This window comes from Cetorhinus maximus, chromosome 25, assembly GCF_964194155.1.
Source record: "Cetorhinus maximus chromosome 25, sCetMax3.hap1.1, whole genome shotgun sequence".
Lineage (NCBI taxonomy): Eukaryota > Metazoa > Chordata > Chondrichthyes > Lamniformes > Cetorhinidae > Cetorhinus > Cetorhinus maximus.
The window spans coordinates 21,747,565-21,770,075 of NC_135903.1; the positions used below are offsets into that span (position 1 = coordinate 21,747,565).

A 22,511-nucleotide genomic window follows, 5' to 3' on the forward strand; every position below is an offset into this window, starting at 1 on the left:
TATGTTCTTAAATTGTAAGTGATACTTGATTCCTTTTCATTTATTGAAGTTTCAGGGCCAACCCAGCATAAGGAAAATATGATTCATTACAGAATATATTCTAATTTTAAGCTTTTTCTTATAAAAATGTGGAAACCCATTGAAACAGAGTAAACACCAACAGCGCCATTTCTTTAGGTTTCTATGAATCCTCTGCTGATCTTATGGCAAATGGGTCGAAGAACCACTGGAGAAATAACTGGCAAGAATTTTGGGATCGCCAGCTGTGTAAATTTCTAGAAAAGCGCAGGCTGAGGGATGACCTGATAGAGACTTTCAAGATAATGAAAGGGTTCGATCAGGAAACATAGGGAAGATGTTTCCACTTGTGACCGAGAATCAAACTAAGTATAAGATAGTCACTAATAAATCCAATATGGAATTCAGGAGAAACATCATTACAGAGAGTATGGACTTAAAATATCTGGTAATTTTGTTTCAGAAAAAAAATGTATTCCTAATGCTGAGTTTTAAGTTTTACTCTGTTTTCTCTTATTTTTTTTTTATTAATTCACGGGATGTGGGCGTCGCTGACTGGGTCAGCATTTATTGCCCACCCCTAGTTGCCCTTGAGAAGGTGGTGGCGAGCTGCCTTCTTGAACCACTGCAGTCCATGTGGTGTAGGTATACCCACAGTGCTGTTAGGAAGGGAATTCCAGGATTTTGATAGCTACAGTGAAGGAACGGCGATATATTTCCAAGTCAGGATGGTGAGTGACTTGGAGAGGAACTTCCAGGTGGCGGAGTTGCCATCTATCTGCTGCCCTTGTCCTTCCAGCTGGTAGTGGTCGTGGGTTTGGAAGGTGCCATCTAAGGAGCCTTGGTGAATTCCTAATTCCTTAGCAAATTCCTTGGTGAATTCCATCTTAATACATAATTAGGGCTCTGATCTCCCTTGTTTTACTACAACATTACTCTCTCCTCGTACCCGCTTCAGCTTATTTTAAAAATGAGTCACAATTTGTCTTTTGGTTGTCGTTTTACCATTTCCTTCTCTCAATAATCACAGTGCAAAAAGAAAACAGTTTGTTTTACCAGCCTTAATAATTCATTCATAACCTATATCACATTCCTTGAGAGAATTCTATCTTTTTTTTTGATTAAATAAGATGCAGGAATGCTTTTCAATATTGTTCAAGAAAAAGCATGGTTGCCCATGCGCCACTATTCATTACACAAAGCAATTTTTCATCTCTAGACAGCTAGTTAGTAATTTAGTTTTATATCATGGAAAACAAAAACCAATAATAAATTGTTTAATTTCTTTCTACGCGACTCAGTCTGACTAGATCAGATGATCAGGGAAAGAGTCATAAGTGTATTTGTTATGTACTATTCACTTTTATGTTACTGTTGTGGTGGTGTTTGAAATATGTCCCATTTGTCAAGCCCGAACAGGCCAAGAATGACCAGCAACAAAATAGTCACTCCTGTAGCTGAGAGAAGCTATATAAGTTACTTATTGGTCCCACTAACAGAAAAAAAGGGGCTTTTTTTTGCCTTTCATGAACAAACAATAGCCAACTTTTCACTCAACATGGCAAGATAATCTGTCAGTAATTTGTTTTCCAGCAATATTTTTTACATGCATTGAACCTGTTGCTAAAGTTATCAAGAATATTGGCCTTAGTGACCAATTAAGAAATAATCCTTCAGGCATTGGTTCAGACAAAACATATTGGATTAGGAAAGTTCTCCACTACAAAGAGAGTTTAAGAGATTATTAAGCATGTTTTCTGGATGACGTTATACTTGGAGAAGGATTGAATTTCTGCAGGGGGTCTTCCAACGTTCACCAGGCCTTTGGCAAAAGATCCGTGAAAACCCAGCGGAAACGCCAGTGTCGCCATTTCCCTGGGTTTCCATGGATCTTCTTCTGACGTTATGACAACAGATTGAAGAACCACTGCAGATTTCAGCAGAAACATCTGTACAAAGAGAGTAATTAGAACGTGGAACTTGCTACCACGACTTGCAAGATTAGCTGCTCATTTCTAATTTCCCTTGGGAAGATGGTAGTGGGCTGACTTCTTGAACCATTGTAGTCTGTGTGGTGAAGGTCTTGGTGGTTTTCATATAACTGAATGGCCTGTTAGGCCGTTTGAGAGAGCAATTAAGAGTCAACCATGCTGCTGTGAGTCATATTGGGCCAGGCCAAGTAAGGATGGCAGATTTCCTTCCCTTAAGGATATGAGTGAACCAGGTGGGTTTTTAAACAATATCCAGTGGTTGTCCAGTTGCTATGATGGGATTTGAACTCTCATCATCTGATCATTTATTGCAGTCTCTATATTACTAGCCCAGTAACATAACCACGGCTCTACCATTAAGCCCATGAAAGTGAAGGTAGGGTTGCCAACCATCCAGGATTGGACTGGAGTTTCCAGAAATTAAAGCCAGAAGGAAAAAAACATAGGGACATTTCAAACAAATTGTATTTTCATTGGACGCTTTTGTTTGCTAGCCATAAAAAAAAATTGGAGATAGGGTAAAGAGGCTATTTCACTTAAAAGTCAAATATTATTCAATCATATAGGGTGACCAGATTTTCAAAAATCAAAAACGGGACACATTGAAAAGCCTTGGGATCCTTAATGATTGATGTGCTGGGTCACCAATGACAGAGTCTGGGAGAGGGCAGATGAAAGTGAGGAAGTCGTGTGAAGTCCCGCAATATGTCCTGCCAAAGCTGACAGTCCTGGGCGAGGGACATGTTGATGGGAACAAAAGATAAAAGGAAAATGCTGGAAATCTAAAATTAAAACTGGAAATGCTCAGCAGATCAAACCGCATCAACAGTGAAGAGGGAAATAAGGTTAACATTTCAGGTTGATGACCCTTCAGCAGAACTGATGATGGGGTGTTGATGGGGTTAAATGAGGGGTGGGAGGAGATGCATGTGGAGTATAAAGACCAGCATGGACCTGTTGGGTTGAATGGCCCATTTTTGAGCTATAATACTTTATCTAAGGAGAGAGGATGCACCTGCATTATCTTTGCAATGAATGTCAATCTTTGACTGTGTTTGTTTTGTGATATTCCCGATTGTGGCCCCTTCCTTCCCAATAATGGCACCTACAAACTGAGCACAAATTGAACAAATAGCCTAGCATTACAAGTACATGGCCTGAATTTTTCCCGCGTCGGGCAGGCTGGGCAGGAGCGGGCAGGGGCAGCTGGGGAGCCGACTGCCGCCCAGGATCAGCTCCACACCGAGATTTCACGTGGACGGGCCAGTTAAGGCCCGCCCTGCGTGGATCATGAGTGGTAGAGCTGAGCGCTACCTGTGCGAGTGGGGGGGTAGGAGGGAGAGTCGGGTCTAGTGCGCAGTTTGGGCATGCGCATGAAAGGTGGGACATGTTTTTATTTTCAAAATAAAGGTTTTATTTTCTTAGTATTAACTTTACGAAACTTCATCCTGCTTGTGGATGAAGTTTCCTAAAAAATGTAAAGGCCGCTTGGCCTTTTTGCCTGCCCGCCAACCGTTAGGTTTTAACGGGCAGCATAAATTTCAAGTTAATTATGCCCTTAAAGGCGTTAATAGGCCTTTCAATTATCAGCGGACGCGCAGCCGACTCCGGCACACGCCCGCCGAACGAAATATTGCGTGAGTGTGTGATGATGTCGGGACGCACGCCCAATGTCATCGCACGTCATATTGGCCAGGATTTCCCGGTCGGCGAGTGGGGGGCAGGGCACACTGGCCGACGTGTAAAATGACGCGGGATGACATTGGGTGGAACTCCTGATCTCACCCTGCCCCATTTCAATTTTCAAGTAGGCAGGGCCTCAGCAGAATCAGCTGTGCGTCCGCCGACCTGTCAATGGCCAATTGAGGTCATTGACAAAGTCATTGAAGTAATTAATGGACCTGCCCGTCCAACCTTCAGGCTGGCGGGCAGGCCGGGAGCCCTGGCGGGCTTCAGAAAAAGCATGAAACCTCATCCACGGGCGGGATGAGGATTCATGTAGCTTTTAAAAAATGTAATAAAAGTGTCTTTTAAAGTGATGGACATGTCTCAGCTCATGTGACAGTGTCACATGAGGGGACATGTCAGGGAATTTTTTTTTTTCTATTTTTAAGAGTTTTTATTGTGGAGCCGATCTCCCTGAGGCAGCACTTAGCCTCAGGGAAATGAGTGCGGTCTTTCGTGCGCATGCCCGAAAGAGCGCACTTTCGGCTCAGGGAATCCCCCCACCCGTCCTGACAGATGTCACGCTGGGCGGGCCTTAATTGGCCCACGTAAAATGGCAGCGCACCCCCAATTGGGGGCGCCGATTGGAGTCGCGCCTCCACACGCCCGCTAATAAACTGGCTAGCCTTCAGTTAAGGAAAGAGAAAGGCAGCAAGTTTGATGTAGTGGAACTGCAACAAAAGAATGTACATCAGACAGAGAGAGGAGGATGTGCTAGAGCTGGTGGACGACCACATGAATTCACAAAGGCAAGGAAATATCTCACTTATGGTCAAACTGCAGAGCTTGTGAAAAGCACAATCACCGGGAAAAATTGCGCAGAACAAAGAAAGAAGATGGTAAGTGAGTTATCAGAGGCAGAGCAAATGAAAAAGATAAGAATCCAAAACATCCATACTCTGGAAGATAACAATGAGTTTCAGGATACAGTAGACAAAGGAATCATGCCACTGTATGAAATAGCTGGTTGCAACATTTCCCACAGCAAAGAAATTCACAAGACCATTCAGGTCAGGAAGATAAATCGGAAGCTGAAGTTTGATACCGGAGCGCAGAGTAACATCATGTCGCTCGGGCCTATATCAGAAGATCTTTCCTGGAAACTTGAAAGAAAATGGGTACCCAAAGAAAGATGCTCTGAAACTGAGTAATGCCATGCTGACAGCATCCAGGGACTGAGATTTGATAGCTCGGAACAACCCAAATCAGAGGGACAAACAAAGGAAAAGAAGTTAATTGTGTGTCTTAAGTCACTGAAGCAGATAGTCCTGTTATCATGGGATTGAACAGTTGCAAGGAGTTGCAGTTGATCTCAGTAAACCATGAGATGAAGGAGGTGTCACTGAGGGTCAAAGGTCATTTACCCATTGAAAAGCGCCCTCAAATCAGAAGCAAGATAGCATCACCAAGAGGTGCGACATCAACAATGTCACTAGCAAATGACAACACATCAACAACATCAAGCACAACTCCTACAACACCAAGAGCAGCACACACAATATCACCAGTACAGCCTGCCAACTCAACACTGAGAGCAATGACTACCAAATCCATGAGGTGGAGGCACAACATCCTACCACCTGAGCGTTACGATGAAAAATGTTTTTTGAGAAAAGAAAACAAGCTATAAAAGACTTTTAAGGTGTTCAATTTAATTATTAAAGTTGACTGTTAACCTTCTTTTACTATATCTAAACCAATGATTGGGACAGTTAGATAAAAGCATAAAACTGCGGATGCTGGAAATCCAAAACAAAAATAAAAATACCTGGAAAAACTCAGCAGGTCTGGAAGCATCTGCGGAGAGGAATACAGTTAACGTTTCGAGTCCGTATGACTCTTCAACAGAACTCAATAAAAATAGAAAAGAGGTGACATATAAGCGGGTTTAAGGGGGGTGGGGGGGGGACAGGTAGAGCTGGATAGAGGGCCAGTGATAGGTGGAGATAGCCAAAAGATGTCATTGACAAAAGGACAAAGAGGTGTTGAAGGTGGTGATATTATCTAAGGAATGTGCTAATTAAGGGTAGAAAGCAGGACAAGCAAGGTACAGATATATTGACATATAGAGGCATAATATTTTTTAAAGAAAGAGGGATTTTATATTGTCATATTATTCCACTATGATTAAGGTACTATATGTTCATGTGCATGTATATATAACTATCCAGAATGACACATCACTCACTACTGCACTACAGGCAGGATACTGAGCAGCAACGTATCAGTCCGTAGGACTTGGTGCGATCTAAGAAATACATTTGAAGGAAGATTCATTTGTGTTTAAATGTGTGATTATTTCAAACTTCCAAGACATAACAATTAATAAACGGGGTGATGGTGCAAGGCAAAAAAGGGGGTGGTTATGGGACAAATAAAGAAACAAAAGGGTCCCGAAGAGATGGAAGTGGTTACAGAAGAACTATGGAACGCACCTGCTGTCTGAGAAAATGACTGAAGTTGATGAACTCAATGTCGAGAACATAATGCAATGGTGATGTAGAAACCACTAAAACTTAGAAATGAAGGCTTCCAGTAAAACTTGTCTGAACTGGTCTTGCATACCTTAAAATGGAATTCCAGTTTTACTGGTTTCAGTATTACAGATTTTTACTGGGATTTGACAATTTTAAACTGGTTTTTCCTTCATTCTGTTCTATAATATTGTGTTGATCAAATCTAGAACTGGTAAAATATATGTTGTATCGAGACACATTATCCGTGATTTTCCGTGCCCACCAGCATTGAGCGTGTTCGGTGACGTGAGCGGACAATATGTCGCGTGTGAGGGTGCGTGTGAGAGAATAGGTGGTAGTGGCAGTTTGCGATCGTCCGCTCAGCCCGCCGATGGACCGTGTTTCCTGCCATCGGATGTCAGGAATCTCATTGAGATATATCAGCATGTCATTATAAAGCCAGCCTGCCGGACTCATCTGCCCACAGTGGCGGGAAAACACATCAACGTGTTTCACAACAGCACATGAGCAACATGCACCTGGTGGGCTGCACTTTGCTCAGGACTTCAAGGTTTGTTTGCCTACCATGCTTCGGTCAGCACTCGCAGTCATCAGCGCCAGGCTTCACAGATAGCACCACATCACTTTTAGGGGGGTTCATGGGTAGGTCTCTACCTACCAGAACAGCCATATGTAGGTGGCTTTTCAATGGTTGCAGGGCGAGGTCTTGCCTGGGGAAAGGGGAGAAGTGTCCTCAGGCAAGGGCAGGAGAGATGTACTGGGGAAGGAGGGCATCCCAGGGTGTATGTGGGGGCACATGTTGATCTGTGCAAATGGCCTCAAGATGGTGAGGGCTGACCTGGAAGACTGCAGAGGAGATGAGGCCAGATGGACATGTGAGGGTATTTGAGAGAGAATAGGTGGTGGTGGCAGTGAGTGCGATGCCAGTGAATGTGTGATGGTCTTGAGTGTGTGAGTTTAGAGTGTTGAGATGGTTGCCATACCCTGGCTACACGGTTGAGATCATTCATTCTCTATCTGCATTGGATGACCAACCTCTTCTGTGCAGCATTGGCACTGACCACTGCTGCCGCCACCTGCCATGCCGGATTGGTGATGCTACTGCCCGTCCTGCGGCCAGAGCGGGGGTAGAGGACATCACGGCGGGCCTCCACAGTGTCCAAATGGCATTCCAGTGACACATCATTAAACCTGGGGATGGCAGTCTTTTTGCCTTTTGTGGACATCTTCCCCGCGGCAGTCATGGGCTTGAAGCACTGAGATGTGTGCCCGCGGCTGGACTTTAAATATGGCGCCCGGTGTGATGAAGTGGCGAGGTGATGGCGGAGTGGGCAAATGAGAGCCCGTCCGCCATGGAAACAGTGTATTTCCTGGGAATGCATAAGTAATGCTGCGGGTTTGGGATGGTACGGCGTGAAAACCCGCCATTGCGACCGGTGGGTAAAATGTCATTTAGCCCGCCCCCTACCAAACTTAGTGCAAACCTGGGATGATTCTGCCAGTTGTCATCTTGCAGGCTTGGATTTTTAAAGTGAACAGCAGTCATGAGCTATAATGTGTTATTATTTATGAAGTGTACGTGAATGGCAGCAATGGACTTCACATGCGGTATGTTTGTGCAATATTTATAAATGTGACAGACATTTATCCACAAAAGTGTATCAAACAAAGTTTTGAGGATGTACAAATGATTATATTCATATTTCTATAACCTCCTCCAGCCTGACTGCGCTCTGATCTGCATTCCTCTAACCCCAATGCACCCTGACCTACTACACCCTGCTATTGACAACTGTGTCTTCAGCTGCCTGGACCCTAAGCACTGGAATTCCCTCTGTTTCTCTCTTTTGTAACACACACAATATTCAAAGCTTATCTCTTCAACCAAGATATTGGTCGCCTGTCCTAATGTCTCTTTCTTTAGGTTGGTGTCTGATTATGCAGCTTGAGATGTTAAAGGTGCTATATAAATGCAAGTTGTTTTATATATAATATGCAGAACAGATTAAAGTACAATCATCTCAATTAATGTTAAATGTTGGAAAAGGAATAATACACCTGTTCAGTTCTGGACGAGTTGACAATAGTGTTGTTCATAAATGCAGATTGATAAAACAGGACAATATAAGTGTCAAATAGTAGAGAGTTAACTCATTCACTGGCCTGTATTATTCATATCTATCTTTTATTTTTCACTCAGGTTTTTACCAGATATGGGAAGTGCTACATGTTTAACTCAGGAAGTGATGACAAGCCTCTACTGACTACCGTGCAGGGTGGAACTGGCAATGGCCTTGAGATAATGTTGGACATTCAGCAGGATGACTACTTGCCGGTCTGGGGTGAAGCTGGTAAGAATTATTTCCTCTTATTCTGACAGAATTGTAGGACCGGGAAACAAGTTACGCCCAGATATGATGTAAAGTAAGAATTTTATATTTTACAGAAAAGTTTAGCATGTACTACTTTTTTTTGCTATTCTTGCAATTTTAAAAATTCTCTCCCAGGATGTGGGGCATCACTGGCTGGGCCAGCATTTATTGCCCATCCTTAATTGCCTTGAGAAGGTGGCGGTGTGCGGCCTTCTTAAACCACTGCAGTCCATGTGGTGTAGGTACACCCAAAGTGCTGTTAGGAAGAGCATTCCATGATTTTGATCCAGTGACAATGAAGGAACGGCGATATAGTTCCAATTCAGGATGGGGTGTGGCTTGGAGATGAACCTGCAGGTGGCGGTGTTCCCATGCATCTGCAGCTCTTGTCCTTCTAGGTGATAGAAGGTGCTGTCTGAGGAGGCTTGGCGAGTTGCTGCAGTGCATTTTGTGGATGGTACACACTGCAGCCACTGTGCATCAGTAGTGGAGGGAGTGAATGTTTGTTGATGGGGTGCCAATCAAGCGGGCTGCTTTGTCCTGGATGGTATTGAGTTTCTTGAGCATTGCTGGAGCTGCATTCATCCAGGAAAGTAGAGTATTTCATCACAATCCTTGTAGATGATGAACAGACTTTGGGGAATCAAAGGGTGAGTTGCTTGCCACAGAATTCCCAGCCTCTGACCTGCTCTTGTAGCCACAGTATTTATATGGCTAGTCCAATTCAGTTCCTGGTCAAATAGCTCTAATTGTAAGAATTCTCAAAAACTATTGGCAAAAAAAACCCTGAGAGTTCATTTGCAAATGGACTGGAAATTTATTTAAGATGCAACAGTAAATGTTACAGTTTTGAGTAATTTACGGGACTACACAGCTCCTTTCACTGTTGTAATCCATAATTTAAATACTGATCTTCTAAGTAGTACTTGGCTTCTAGAACAGAGATAATAATTGGCCAGTTTTTAAATTTGGTTATACTTGTGCTAAACAGGAACAGTAAAATATGTAGCAGGTTCAAAGAGGTGTATCTATATTATTCTTCCTTACTAGACATGACGTTTGTAAATTTCAACAGTTCAGGAACATTATGTTCCACATAATATCTAATCATCTCCATTTGTCCCTGTGACAAGTGCTGACTTTTTTTTTTACCTTGTGCTAATTTATATTATGCATCGCTAGAATGAGCATGTAAGAGTTAAAGCAGAATCGCACAGGAACGAGATAAAACATCTGTTCAGTTCCAGATGAGTTGACTGTTGTGTTCTTCATGACTGCAAATTGATAAGTCTGAGAATAATACAAATTACAGGTAGCGATGCAATTGGCTGGAGTTTTTGCATTTAAGACATGCATCCTTGCTGTTGCTGAGGATTACATTCTTTCAAGTATTGATGAATTGTTCTTGTTCTGATGTCTTATTAGAAAGACAGTAATATCAGGAAAAATATGATAGTTCCGTCACACTGGTTGAATATCTAGTTAGTGTTCGGACAGGGGCTATAACAATAAGCACTCTCATGTTTTCAGATTTTTACATTAGATATCTTTTTGGTTGTTTTATTCCACTCTCAGCGTGCATGTTGACAAGCAACCTGATCACGAGTCAAAGAACCGGTTCAGCCTGGGGCATCAGCTTTGACTGCAAGCTGTTTCGTAGACCTTTTGATAAGGTGACAGGGCACATTGATTGTCCAGAGCCTTCTGTGATATACAACAGGAGATTAGAATCCTCCTTTTCCAGAATTATATTGACCAATATAACCTTCAGTGAGCTATCAATCTGTGGATCTCACAGTCAATAGTCAGCGAACTTGTTTGTGTTTTAAGAATCAATTCTAACCTAACCTAGGGATTATGTCAAGAAATCGTTTTTTTCTTTAAGATCCATGATTGTAAAGAAAATGTGTTGCGTCTTTGTTGTTCTATATATTCAAGAAGTGGACAGAAATTATATAAGTGTTTTACACAGGTTGTTGATACCACTTATTTGTCCATAGGAACATTTGGCCCAGGAGCAGGAATAGGCTGTTCAGCCCTATGAGCCTGCTCCACCATTCGTTAAGATCTAGTTGTGGTCTCAACTGCACTTTCCTGTCTGCTCCACATGACCCCTGACTTCCTTATCTATCAAAAATCTATCTAACTCAACCTTGAATAAATTCAATGACCTATCCTCCACTGCTTTCTACGAAAGAGAATTCTGTGGACTAGCCGTCCTCTGAGAGAAAAGCGTGCTTCAGAATTCTCTACATTGTGACCATGGGTATAGATGAAGGTGGAGGTGGCATTCAGAAAAGGCATTTAAAATAGTAAATTTGATAGGAGGGGAATTTGATACATTCCAGTACCTGGTATACAGATTAAGGATTCCTGTGGTTTGATCCCCAGACCTCATTATCAATGATCTAGGTATAATCTGGGCAGAAAAAATGCACCCAGATAGTAGGAGATATAAGGTCTACTTACATGAGTGGCAGTTGATGCTGAACCAAAAAGATATCTAATGTAAAAATCTGAAAACATGAGAGTGCTTATTATAGCCCCTGTCCGAACACTAACTAGATATTCAACCAGTGTGAAGGAATTATCATATTTTTCCTGATATTACTGTGGGATACTTTAAAGCAGGCTTATGTTTATGTGTGTGTATGTTTCTCTGTGTGTGAATAATTTAAGTAAACTGCAGACTGTTAGACTGCAAGGTTTGAATCATCCACGAGGGTTAAGTGTAAATAATCAGGTATTTGAAATGCTAATGGGCGAGCTAAGTGAGATGCAGTGTGAATGAAATTTGCATTTTTAGGTAAGTGGAGAGATTGTTGGCTTTTCAAAGGGGCATGGTAAGTTTTTGCAACTGGCGAGGTAAATAAGGCAAGGCTATTACCTTTATGTTTCCCAAAAGTGCTGGCCATAATGACAGCATAAAAGTTATTATATTCTGGGAAAAGTAAATTCTAAAGGCAGGTGGAAACAATGGGGTTTCCAGATCAAAAAGGAGGAAATATATTGAAAGAAGGATGGAAAGCTGTATGGGGTGTGACCATGTGAGATCTAGAAAGGTGCACTGTGTAAAACAGACTTGTGGAAAAAACCCCCAACCATTCTGGAGAAGTTTATCGTTCCGGTAACCAAGGTTGTGTTAAAAGCCTTTGGAGTTTCATTGTTAAGTGAGAGAGAGAAGCTGTGAAATACCTCTCTACAGCAACAGTGGGTGCTTGTGGTAATCTTGCTGGATGTTTTATAGATTCAGAGTCTATCTGGACTGTTGCCTGAAAGGGATGTGCAGTTGGGAGTCTAGTTAAGTAGAAGTTTTGGGAACTGTAATAAGACTAAATAACTGTGTAACTGTAATCTTGTGTGTGTTTAACTTTTTCTTTTCTTTTGTTAATAAATGTTTTAATTTAATCTTTAAAATATCTAAAAGTGGTAGTGGACTCATTATTTCTGACTTCAGTGCACAAACCGTCTCATACTAGACGTTGTGATAATGTGGCCAAGTTTCCCTTTGGGATTTGGTCAACCTGGAAAATACCATGTGCCATATCATAACAACCAGTTTGTTTACTTTAAAGGCAGCACTGAATGTTTTCTTTGCATATCTAATGCACATAGCCATTAGAGAAAAATATTATTTCCTTATCTCAAATCTTCCTTGAGGTATTTTGGTCTGTCCATGCACTCTAGTCCTGTGATCAGGGTAATTTGCTTGTATCTTATTAATCCCAGCATTTTGAAAAGCCCCTTTCATATTTTTGCTGATTCCTTCTTAAATATAAGTTCTTTTTATGAATCCATAAAGCAGAATCTTTAGCCAAGATCGCTTCTCTGATGGTAACCCAGGGAAGGTACTATCCTATTGGCCTATAAAAGGTAGATCATGTGTCCCCTCTCTGAAAACAAGGACTAGTTTATTTTTGAATTTGCTAATTGTATACCACAACATCCGTCAGCATGTACAATCTAATCTTCATTAAGATAACGATGGCTATCACAGTTAAAAGTCAATAAACTTCCTCCTATAATATAGGGACAAGTTCATGATGCCAAAGTATTATCAGTGGTCATAAAATCATAGGATGATACAGAAGGTGGCCACTCAGCCCATCATGCATGGACCGGCTCTTTGATACAGCTATCCAGTCAATCCCACACCCCTGCTATTTCCCAGAGCCATATTTTTTTTTCCCTTCTAAGTATTTTTCAAATTATTTTATGCCCCTGTCTCAGCTCATCTGCTGCTGAATCCTTCATTCAAGCCTTCACTATCTCCAGACTCAACAATTCAAACACACCTGGCTGTTCTCCCACATTCTACCTTCCAAAAACTTGAGGCCATCCAAAACTATGCTGCCGATGTCTTAACTGGTCCCTTTCCCCGGGCTCGCTGACCTACATTAGTTCCCGGTCAACCAATATCTTGATTCTAAAATTCTCAATCCCCTCCATGGCCTGACACCTTCGTATCTCTGTGATCTCCTTTAGCCGCAGAACCTTCCGAGATATCTGCACCCCTCTAATTCTGGCCTTTTGTGCATCCTCAACTATAATTGCTCCACCATTGGCCAAGCCTTCAGTTGGCTAGGCCCCAAGTTCTAGGATACCCTCCCTACACCTCGCTACCTCACCTTCCTCCTTTAAGACTCTCCTTAAAACCTACCTTTTTGACCAAGCTTTTGATCATCTGACCTAATATCTCCTTATGTGGCTCATTGTAATACTATGTTTTATAGTGCTCCTGTGAAACACCTTGGGAAGTTTCAGTATATTAAAATGAAAATTAAATATAAATATAAGTTGTTGTTGTTCTTGTTGTTATTGAACTTATGTACTTCCACTGCCTTTTCAGGTGGTGAATTGCAGATCACAGCTTTTTGTATAAAAATGTTTCCACATTGTCACCTCTGGTTCTTTGCCCACTAACTTAAACCTGTATCCCCTGGTTCTCAGACAATCAGCAGAGGACTCTTACCAAATGTAGAAAATCACATTTTGACCATTTTAAAATACATTTATTTATTGGTCCAATTTTGTATTTCTCTAAGGAAGATCTTCATTTTCGAGTGTTGGTGCCTTTGTGTTTTCTGTTATCGCAGTCACTATCACTGTGCAATCTAAGATCAGTGCTGTGGGGGATATCATAGGCATGTTATTGTCATGGTAACTTGCTGAGGGCTGGTGTACATTGGTATTGAACTGAGTTACGGTATGGGTGCCTGCAGGGTTCATATTTACGCTTCAACAAGATTTTTGTCAGGGTGTTGAAAATCTGAATGGAGCTGGAAGAGTTTGTTAGCTATAATGTGATTATATAGAGGTCAAGAAGGGAGTTAATATTTGCCAATAAAAACCTGCCGATTACAAGGCATGAATTTCATACTTACCTCGTGCTATAATTACATGACTACTATCTTCATGATTTCTTTACTTTTAATAAGAGCAGTTTCTTCTTATTGACCTGGTTCAACTGAGTTGCCTTGACATTTTTTTTTTAAATGAGCTACTGATACTTTCAGTAAAATGCTGCCTACAACTTGTAAAATATATGAACCCGAGACTTGCCAATTATTTAATTTTGTCCACACCTGATAAGACACTGATATGAGATATTCCAACGAACTGGGAAAAGGAATATAATAGAGCAACTGAGAGAATGCAGTCCTCTTAATGGCTCTTCACCCATGCTGAAAAAACATCGATGAGCATTTGCACAAATACAGACACCATCCAGGTCAAATCAGACCACTGGATTGGCACCCCATCCACCATTTTAAACATTCAATCCCTCCACCTCCAGGTCACAGTAGCAACAGTGTGTACCATCTCCAAGATGCGCTGCAGCAACTCACCAAGGCTCTTTCGACAGCACCTTTCAAACCCGTGACCTCTACTTGAAAGGGACGCAGGGGCATGGGAACACCACCGCCTGTAAGTTCCCTTCCAGAGTCACACACCATCCTGACTTGGAACTCCATCACCATTTCTTCATTGAGGTGAGGCCGCCAGGTCAATTCCTGGAACATCCCCCCCTTACAGCACTGTGGGTGTACCCAGACTAGGTGAACTGCAGCGATTCAAGATTCACCACCACCTTCTCATGGAAAATTAGGAATGGGCAACAAATGCTGACCGGCAATGCCCCCGTCCCATGAACATAAATAAAAAAAGACACAAGTGTGCACATACACTCACACGTACCCTCACGGTGCAAAACTCTATTCTCCACTTGTACTAAAATCAGGAATCAAGTTCCGATTTTGTGAGGTGGACAGAACCTGTTCCTGGGAATGGTTAGCCCGCAGTACGCTGGGATGACTCTTTTGATTAAACCAAGTGAACTAAATCAACAAAATGAGGAACAAAGTAAAAGGCAGCCCCTTAAAGAGATACTGCAAAAAGAAAAGCAAAATCTTAAAGGAAACTTACAAACATCAAATTAAAACTTGATTAAAGGGGTAGATAAAATACCCCAGTCCCTGCGGTGCCCACTGAGCACAGAAGGCCTAGATTGTGCCGGTGGACGCCGTGTGCCCCCTCTCTAGGGACACACAGCTGTGAACATAGCTGCGGAAGAGAGACAGACAGTCAGGCTGGACGACCCCCTCGAATGCCCATTGCGTGGAGCTGTTGATGACTGATTTGGCCAGGACCAGGAGCATATTCACGAGGAGGTCCTCTTCACACCCCACCCCCTCCTCCACACCGGGTGCACGAAGATCAGGAGCATGGGACTGAAGTGCAAACAAAACAGAATTAAAAGATTTTTCAAATAACTAAAGAGATGGTGCAGCCTACAACAATTAACATATGCATGGTCCACGGTCTCCACAAAGCCGCAAAACACACAGGCATCTTGGGATTCGGTGAACCGACACATCCTACAGCTTTGTATTGATGACCTGGCCTACGCAAGTAGGCTTTTCAAGGGTATCATGTTTTCTGTTCTGGTTTGAAAATAAAACATTTTTGCTATCTTAGTGCTTCATTTGCAATTTTAATTGGCTCATTAATATTTGCCATTTCTGTTTGATTTTCTAGTACTGTAAGGCATTTTTTTTCCAAATTAATTCCTCACAAGCATTTTGCTTCCTCTGTAATTTTGTTTGCTGCAACCAAAGTAGCCAGGCCGGAAATTCGGTCAGACATTCCTAGTTGTGGAAAAGCAAGTGTTGTTCTTGAAGGAATAGAAAGGCCACTGCGAATGTGCTTCATGTGTTAAGGCTGCACCCACCCTTACCCCAAGTCGATCTAGTCAGTCCTTTCTGACCATGGCATCTACACCTCTATTTCAGTCCACATAACCATGCTAGCTCTTGGAGGCATTCAAATATTTAAAAGTCAATTTGACACTTGGTTAAAATAATAACAACACCCCCCCACCACCACCACCCCAGGTAGTTTGTTACCTCAAATTGTGCGTACCCCTGTGCATTTCAACAGCTGACCACATGTTGCAGATTCATCATTAGGCTTGTATGGGACTGCTGCATGCAAAGCTCTCCACCCCACGTCCCCGATGGTAAGGGGGAGAACGCACGGGTAGAGAGCCCTCCTCTGGGGACCTCCACCACTAGATGTCAACAGGTGAAGAGTGTGCAGCAGCAGCCCATACAGGGAAGCCCGCCACGCCGAGCTAAAAGGCACGGAGGGCATTTCCTCGAGGTGGCTCAGGTTGCGGGGGCACTGGCTCCTGAGGGAGGGTTCGGGACTTGGGGCCAATGTGACATTCCATCCGAGCAGGGGTACGCTCAGACAGGAGTCCACCGCGCACCTGTGCCTCCTCAAGACCCAGTATGGCATTGGGGCTGAGCACGACCGTTCTAAGGTCATGGATGGCATTGGCGACAAGCCGGAAGTCCAACGACACACGATGTGCCAACTCCTGCAGTATCATCCAGCCCACTCCTCTGCCACCCAGCACGTCCCCGATTCTGATCACCCCAGCTGCCACAGCCCTCCCTTCCACCAGCCCCCTCAACTGGTGGAGGTGCAGGCACACTGGAATAATTGCACCCAAAATTACCAGGGTCAGCTTATTTAAATAATTAGCATTAGCTTCCAGGCCAGCATTGGCCTTGTGCATCAGCACCTAGCCTAATGATGAATCTGCAACATGTGGCCAGCTGTTGATATTCACAGGGGTACGCACAATTAGAGGTAACAAACTACATGGGGTGGTGGTGGTGCTGGTGGTGGGGCGGGTGAGGGGGGGTTGCTATTATTTTAACCAAGCATCAAATTGACTTTTAAATATTTGAATGCCTCCAAGAGCTAGCATGGTTATGTGGACTGAAATAGAGGTGTAGATGCCATGGTCAGAAAGGACTGACTAGATCGACTTGGGGTAAGGATGGGTGCAGCCTTAACACATGAAGCATATTCGTAGTGGCCTTTCTATTCCTTCAAGAACAACACTTGCTTTTCCACAACTAGGAATGTCTGACCGAATTTCCGGCCTGGCTACTTTGGTTGCAGCAAACAAAATTACAGAGGAAGCAAAATGCTTGTGAGGAATTAATTTGGAAAATAAATGCCTTGCGGTACAAGAAAATCAAACAGAAATGGCAAATATTAATGTGTCATTAAAATTGCAAATGAAGCACTAAGATAGCAAAAATGTTTTACTTTCAAGCCAGAACAGAAAACGTGATACCCTTGAAAAGCCTACTTGCATAGGCCAGGTCATCAATACAAAACTGTAACTATTAATATTTGAAATGAATGCACAGCATTACCAGGAAGAAAGCTGCAAGAGAGCCACTTCCATACTTTTAAAACCTGCATTGATCTTGTGATGCCCATTAGTGTCCAAATTGCCAATAGGCCCATTTTTACTTTCCTGTCAACTTTGTGCCAAATTTGCAAGCTGCAGTCCCAGCCAGCAAGGCTCCACACCACCAATAGAGTGTCAGAAAATCAAAATTCAATTCTTATCTTTACCATTTATGAAGTAAAACAAAATCTCATTAAACAGCCAGCTGATCACTGCCAAGTTAATACTGACTAAAAAAGGCTTGCATTTATATAGCACCTTTCATACATGGGAGGTCTCAAAGTGCATTATATGGAACATTTTCGAGCTGTTGTAATGTAGAAAACATGGCAGTCCTACAAATAGGAGTGTGCTAATGACAAGATAATGTGTTTTTGTGATGTTGATTGAAGGATAGATGAGACACCGGGGATACCTCCCCTGCTCTTTATCAAAATACTGCCATGGGATATTTTACGTCCACCTGAGAAAGCATCCAACAATGGTACCACCGGCCATACAGCACTTCCTTAGTGCTGAATTGGTGTTTCAGCCTTGATCTTTGTGCTTAAGCTTGTGACTGGGACATGGGGAGGTACTGGCATAGTGGCATTCTCACTGACTAGTATTCCAGGCTAATGCTCTGAGGACCCAGGTTTGAATCCCACCATGGCAGATGGTGAAATTTAAATTCATTAAAAGCCTCATGACTGTGAAACCATTGTTGTAAAAACCCATCTGGTTCACTAATGGAATGAAATCTGCTGTCCTTACCGGGTTGGGTCCCCAGAGACACCCACATCCCATGAATGAAACATATAAAAAAAAATGAACCCAGAAGCTTCTGCCTCAGCAGCAAGAGTGCTGCCACCTGAGCCATGGGTGTTAATTTAAATCTTGAAATGATTCAGTATAAAGATTGACTTTTCATGAAGATCTTCAATAAGCTACGTCAAGAAAAAAATTCAATTTGCAATATAGTTTTTCTCAGGCAGCTTATTTTCTTATCTTTCTAGGACTGATAAAAGTACCTGAAGAAAGCCGTTCATTCCCCACCTCGATGGCTTATTTCTGTGAATGGAAGTTTTTCCCCTCCTCGCCCCCTCCCCGGACAAAGTTGTGCTTACAGTGTGCAGAGACTGACATTTCACAACCTTACTGCGAGGGCTGCAAATCATACCCCTTTAGCACCAACACGGGAACCTGGGAGAGATTATTTCTCGAGATGGCAGGAAGACAATCCCCAGGGAGGGAGTGGGCACGAGAGCTTGGGAAAGTCTGTTTTGATGGAGCAAATTAAATGACTAACGCTGAAAAATTGATATCAATAAATTCTGCACCCTGCCAGATTTCACATTATATGTGTAAACACTCAATCATTTCACACAAGGAAATGCATCACTACTATGTCAAAATTAATTTGAATACTGACAAAGTAGAATGCCAATTTCGAGTTAGATTCCTACCTCAATGTAAGGTTCATTTTAAAGCAGTGGGAAATCTTATTCATTAGGAGTCAGAAGCAGAATCCACATTCAGATTGATTTGACCTGCAATATTATAGCTGATGGCAGGAATCTTGTGGAGATGACAGCTGCCTCAGCTGCTGGCAGACGAGGCAGCAAGATCCCACCCCCTCTTTTCGGGAAGGCCTGTCGCATCTTGTTTCACTCGGGCACTTGACAGGCCAGTGGCAGGACTCCCCCCCCCCTCCCCCCCCCCCCCCCCCACCAAGGATCAAGGACCCTGGGGGAGGAACTACCACCCGCCGAGAGCTGCTGGCCAATCAGGGAGCGGCAACTCTTTTGAAAGGCAGCGCCTCCAGGGAGGCAGTGGTTGCTGCTGGTATGACACCCACCTGAGACCAAGTACTGTCACTGAATCCCAAGCCACAGGTGAGTGATGGTGGGAGCCGTGGGGTGGGGGTCGCGTGGCAGGGGAGTTGGCAACAAGGGTAGGGGCGTGGCTGTCAGTGGGCACCCCACTCTTGATCAGGGACAGAATGCCTTTGAATGAAGGACTCCCCTCCTCCATCAACACCCCTCCCCACCCTCTGCTGGGCACCCATAAGCAACCCCACACGAGTTTACTTTTCATGCCCCACACATGGTGAACTCCGCCGCCACTGCTTGGTTAATACCAGAAGAGGCGAGATGAGGCCCTGAAATGGGCAACTGGTGGCGGGGCAGGAAGGCCATCCACTGGCCTTCCCACCATGGACTTAATCAGGGTGGAGGCGGGAATGTGGCTGGATTCCCACCCACTGCCCTCCCACCTGATGCCCTCCACCACCACCAAACACACCACGGGGGAGAGCATAAGATTCTGCCCGAGGTTTCTAATGGAGCACACCCTCCTTAAAAGAATGATTCTCTCTCCACCGAATTAGAAAAAGCATTTAGGAAATTGGGACTTTTTAATCACCGTGAAATTTTTAAAAGTGGCAAATGTGTGTTGAAGCTTAATATGTGAACAAAAGATACTGGGACTGCCTTCTTGACGTATATACCCCAGGAACGTTTGGGCTGCAACCCTATGTTACCCAGTATTAACTGGACAGATATCCAGCAATACTTCATCTGATTTCATGTGAAAGGAAAGGGGAAACACAGCCAGGCTTGCAGATCCTGACCATTACTGAGTTACACTGTCTTTAAAACCCACAAATGCCGATGTCAGGTTTTCTGCAATGAAACCACCAGCTGACATTCACCATCTAGGATCACATATGAGAAATGGTCATTTGAGTGAATTACCAGTTAGTTGTCAACAACCATGGAGTCATTCTCTAAAATAACTGATTCCTTCAGGAAATGTGGAGTTTATGGGCAAAGCAGAAACATTAAATGCCTCAGAACTGTCACTTTGATTTTCAATTCTTTTGTCTAAATTATTTTTGCGTGTAAACTAAGAACCTCTGGCGAGATCTATTACATCGGACCTATGGAAATAAAAACAACAAATCTATGTTTATTTTTATCCACATTTTTATTAAGACAAATCTATCTATATCTCTCCTAATGTATTAAAATTCTTGAGACTTCCTGTCACAATATCACAATTTCAAGTTGCATTTTCTGGCATTGGATAACGCCTGTAGTACCAGTAAGACATGCACCTATTACTTGTAATATGTAGCACTGACTACTCAATTCTGCCCACCTCTGCCATGAAAAGCCCAGGTCTGGTTGCTGCTTCCTTTTGCATTCAGTTTTCACAGACACATTTTGCTTTTAAGTTTTTATTTTTATCTCTACATATTTACCAACTACGATGGCTACAGTGGCTTAGCAACAGGCGTCAACATTGAAAAGAACAGCCCATGATATCTGATAACCACTTCATGTGTGGCACTTAAGTTGTGGCAGAACCCGCCTCTCATGGATTGGTCTATTCAGCCATCGTTGAAAGTGAAGCTACCCCAACCTCAATGGATTTGATGTGTTGCACGTCCATCATCTTATATAAATGGATGGAAGCCGATGTCACCAACAACATATTTACTTAGATTTACTTCAGCCTATTGCTACGTCCACAACTGCTGCCTCCAGTGCACTGTTAGGCCCCGTGGTCTCTCCAAGCCTTATGCTAGCATCTTTTGACCTTATCCTGCTGTTCCTGGCCCTACCCTCCCACCCTGATAACACTTCTCTCATCCTCTTTCACTGTTGTTCCAGGTTTGGCTCCACTTCTGGTTCCTCAGGCCCTGTCCCCTCATCTCAAAAAATCTCCTGGGTGTTCCGCTACTGATCCCAACCCCACTATCAAGCTACACCAAACACCCATTGCTTCCATCCGCAGTATTCCCTCCAAATCCGTAATCTGGCCCTTCTGGCTGCAGGGTCTCCATCCTAACCACCATGCCCCCTGACCCTGGGCTTTTTTGTAACATTTAAAATGGAGGAGGGGGGGGTCTTACCCTCTTGTTTCCTGTACTGATCCAGGTGGCTGCAATTTCAAATTCCAGGCAAAAAGGATTCTTATAGTGAGCTGTGAGGCTCCTCTGTAAAAATGCAGGTCAGATTTCCGATAACACCAAATTTGCTGGGAACAGCAGCCAGGGCCAGTGTTGCGTTCTTCCATTTCCTGCAAATGTACCAATCATACACCAAGGATTGGTAAAACAATAATGTGGGTTCTTTATTTGAAGATGTACAAATAATTATAATTGGGAGGCTATGTAGACAGGTCTGACCTGTAGGACTGCTGCTGTATTCTGTCTACAGAGTCATGGGATTAGACATCACATCATGTCTAGTGGTGGACAGTGATGGACAGCAGTTTGAGATATGCTGCCTTAAAGGCACATGCGCATAACATCACAAAAAAAGAGGCCCACTAAGGTAGGTTAATATGTTATTTTAGTTTCCTTGTAGACCAGGAGGAGCAAGAATACTTTTCCAGGTCCCATGAGGAAACTCTAGGCCTTTCCAGCTATGGGATTCCCCTGCCTTTCCACTTAGCTTAGTGACAGGGACCTGTCCCTCTGATCCCTGGTGGCTGCCTCCAAATGGCACAAATTTAACAATTGGTTTCCCATCAACTTCCCGTCAAATTGATCAGGAAGTCGGCAAGCAGCATGCAGGTGAGGCCTGGTTGTTGAAACTGTCCCAGCCTGCCTGTTACCTCTCTCAGCCAGCTACACTGCTCACACTGTGGCTTACACACCTCAAAGTTCAAGGCCTGTGTTCCATACTATTTTTTTATTCAACCCCACAATCCTGCACACACACACATCCCCAGTGAGGGAGACAGGTCGGAGCTACAAAAGTCATGTCCAGCTCCACATAGATGGGGAAAGGTGCATAAAAGTTTCCACGGAGGATATAAGAAAAAAGAGACATAGGAGCATGAAATTGCATAAGTAGTAGAGATGAAGGGAAAGATGAATAACAGCCACAGATCAGGCGAGACAAAATATTGAGAAACAGATATAAGAGAGAGAGAGAGAGAGAGGGGGGAGCAGATCAACTCAGTGAAAGAGGAACATTAAGGAAACAGAGATACTTCAGAAAAGGAGAAGCGTCAAAGAAGCAGAGCACATCACAAGAAACACCAGCACAGAGAATGATAGATGAGAGACACAGGCATATAGTAGATATAAAGGAATTCTTAGGTGATTCCCTTCAGTGTACTATAAACAACTTCACATAGGATCCACTGGTAACATATCACA

General features: G+C 43.2%; 1 protein-coding gene across 3 annotated transcripts in view; it reads left to right on the top strand.

Annotated features, from left to right (window-relative positions):
* Nucleotides 1–22,511, top strand: part of LOC144667956 (acid-sensing ion channel 2-like) — a 519,367-nt gene that overhangs the window by 353,799 nt on the left and 143,057 nt on the right. For all 3 annotated transcript variants that reach the window (XM_078529603.1, XM_078529602.1, XM_078529601.1), the window contains exon 3: nucleotides 8,412–8,562. In XM_078529603.1, the coding sequence (XP_078385729.1) occupies nucleotides 8,412–8,562 (151 nt within the window). The remainder of the gene's footprint in view (nucleotides 1–8,411; nucleotides 8,563–22,511) is intronic.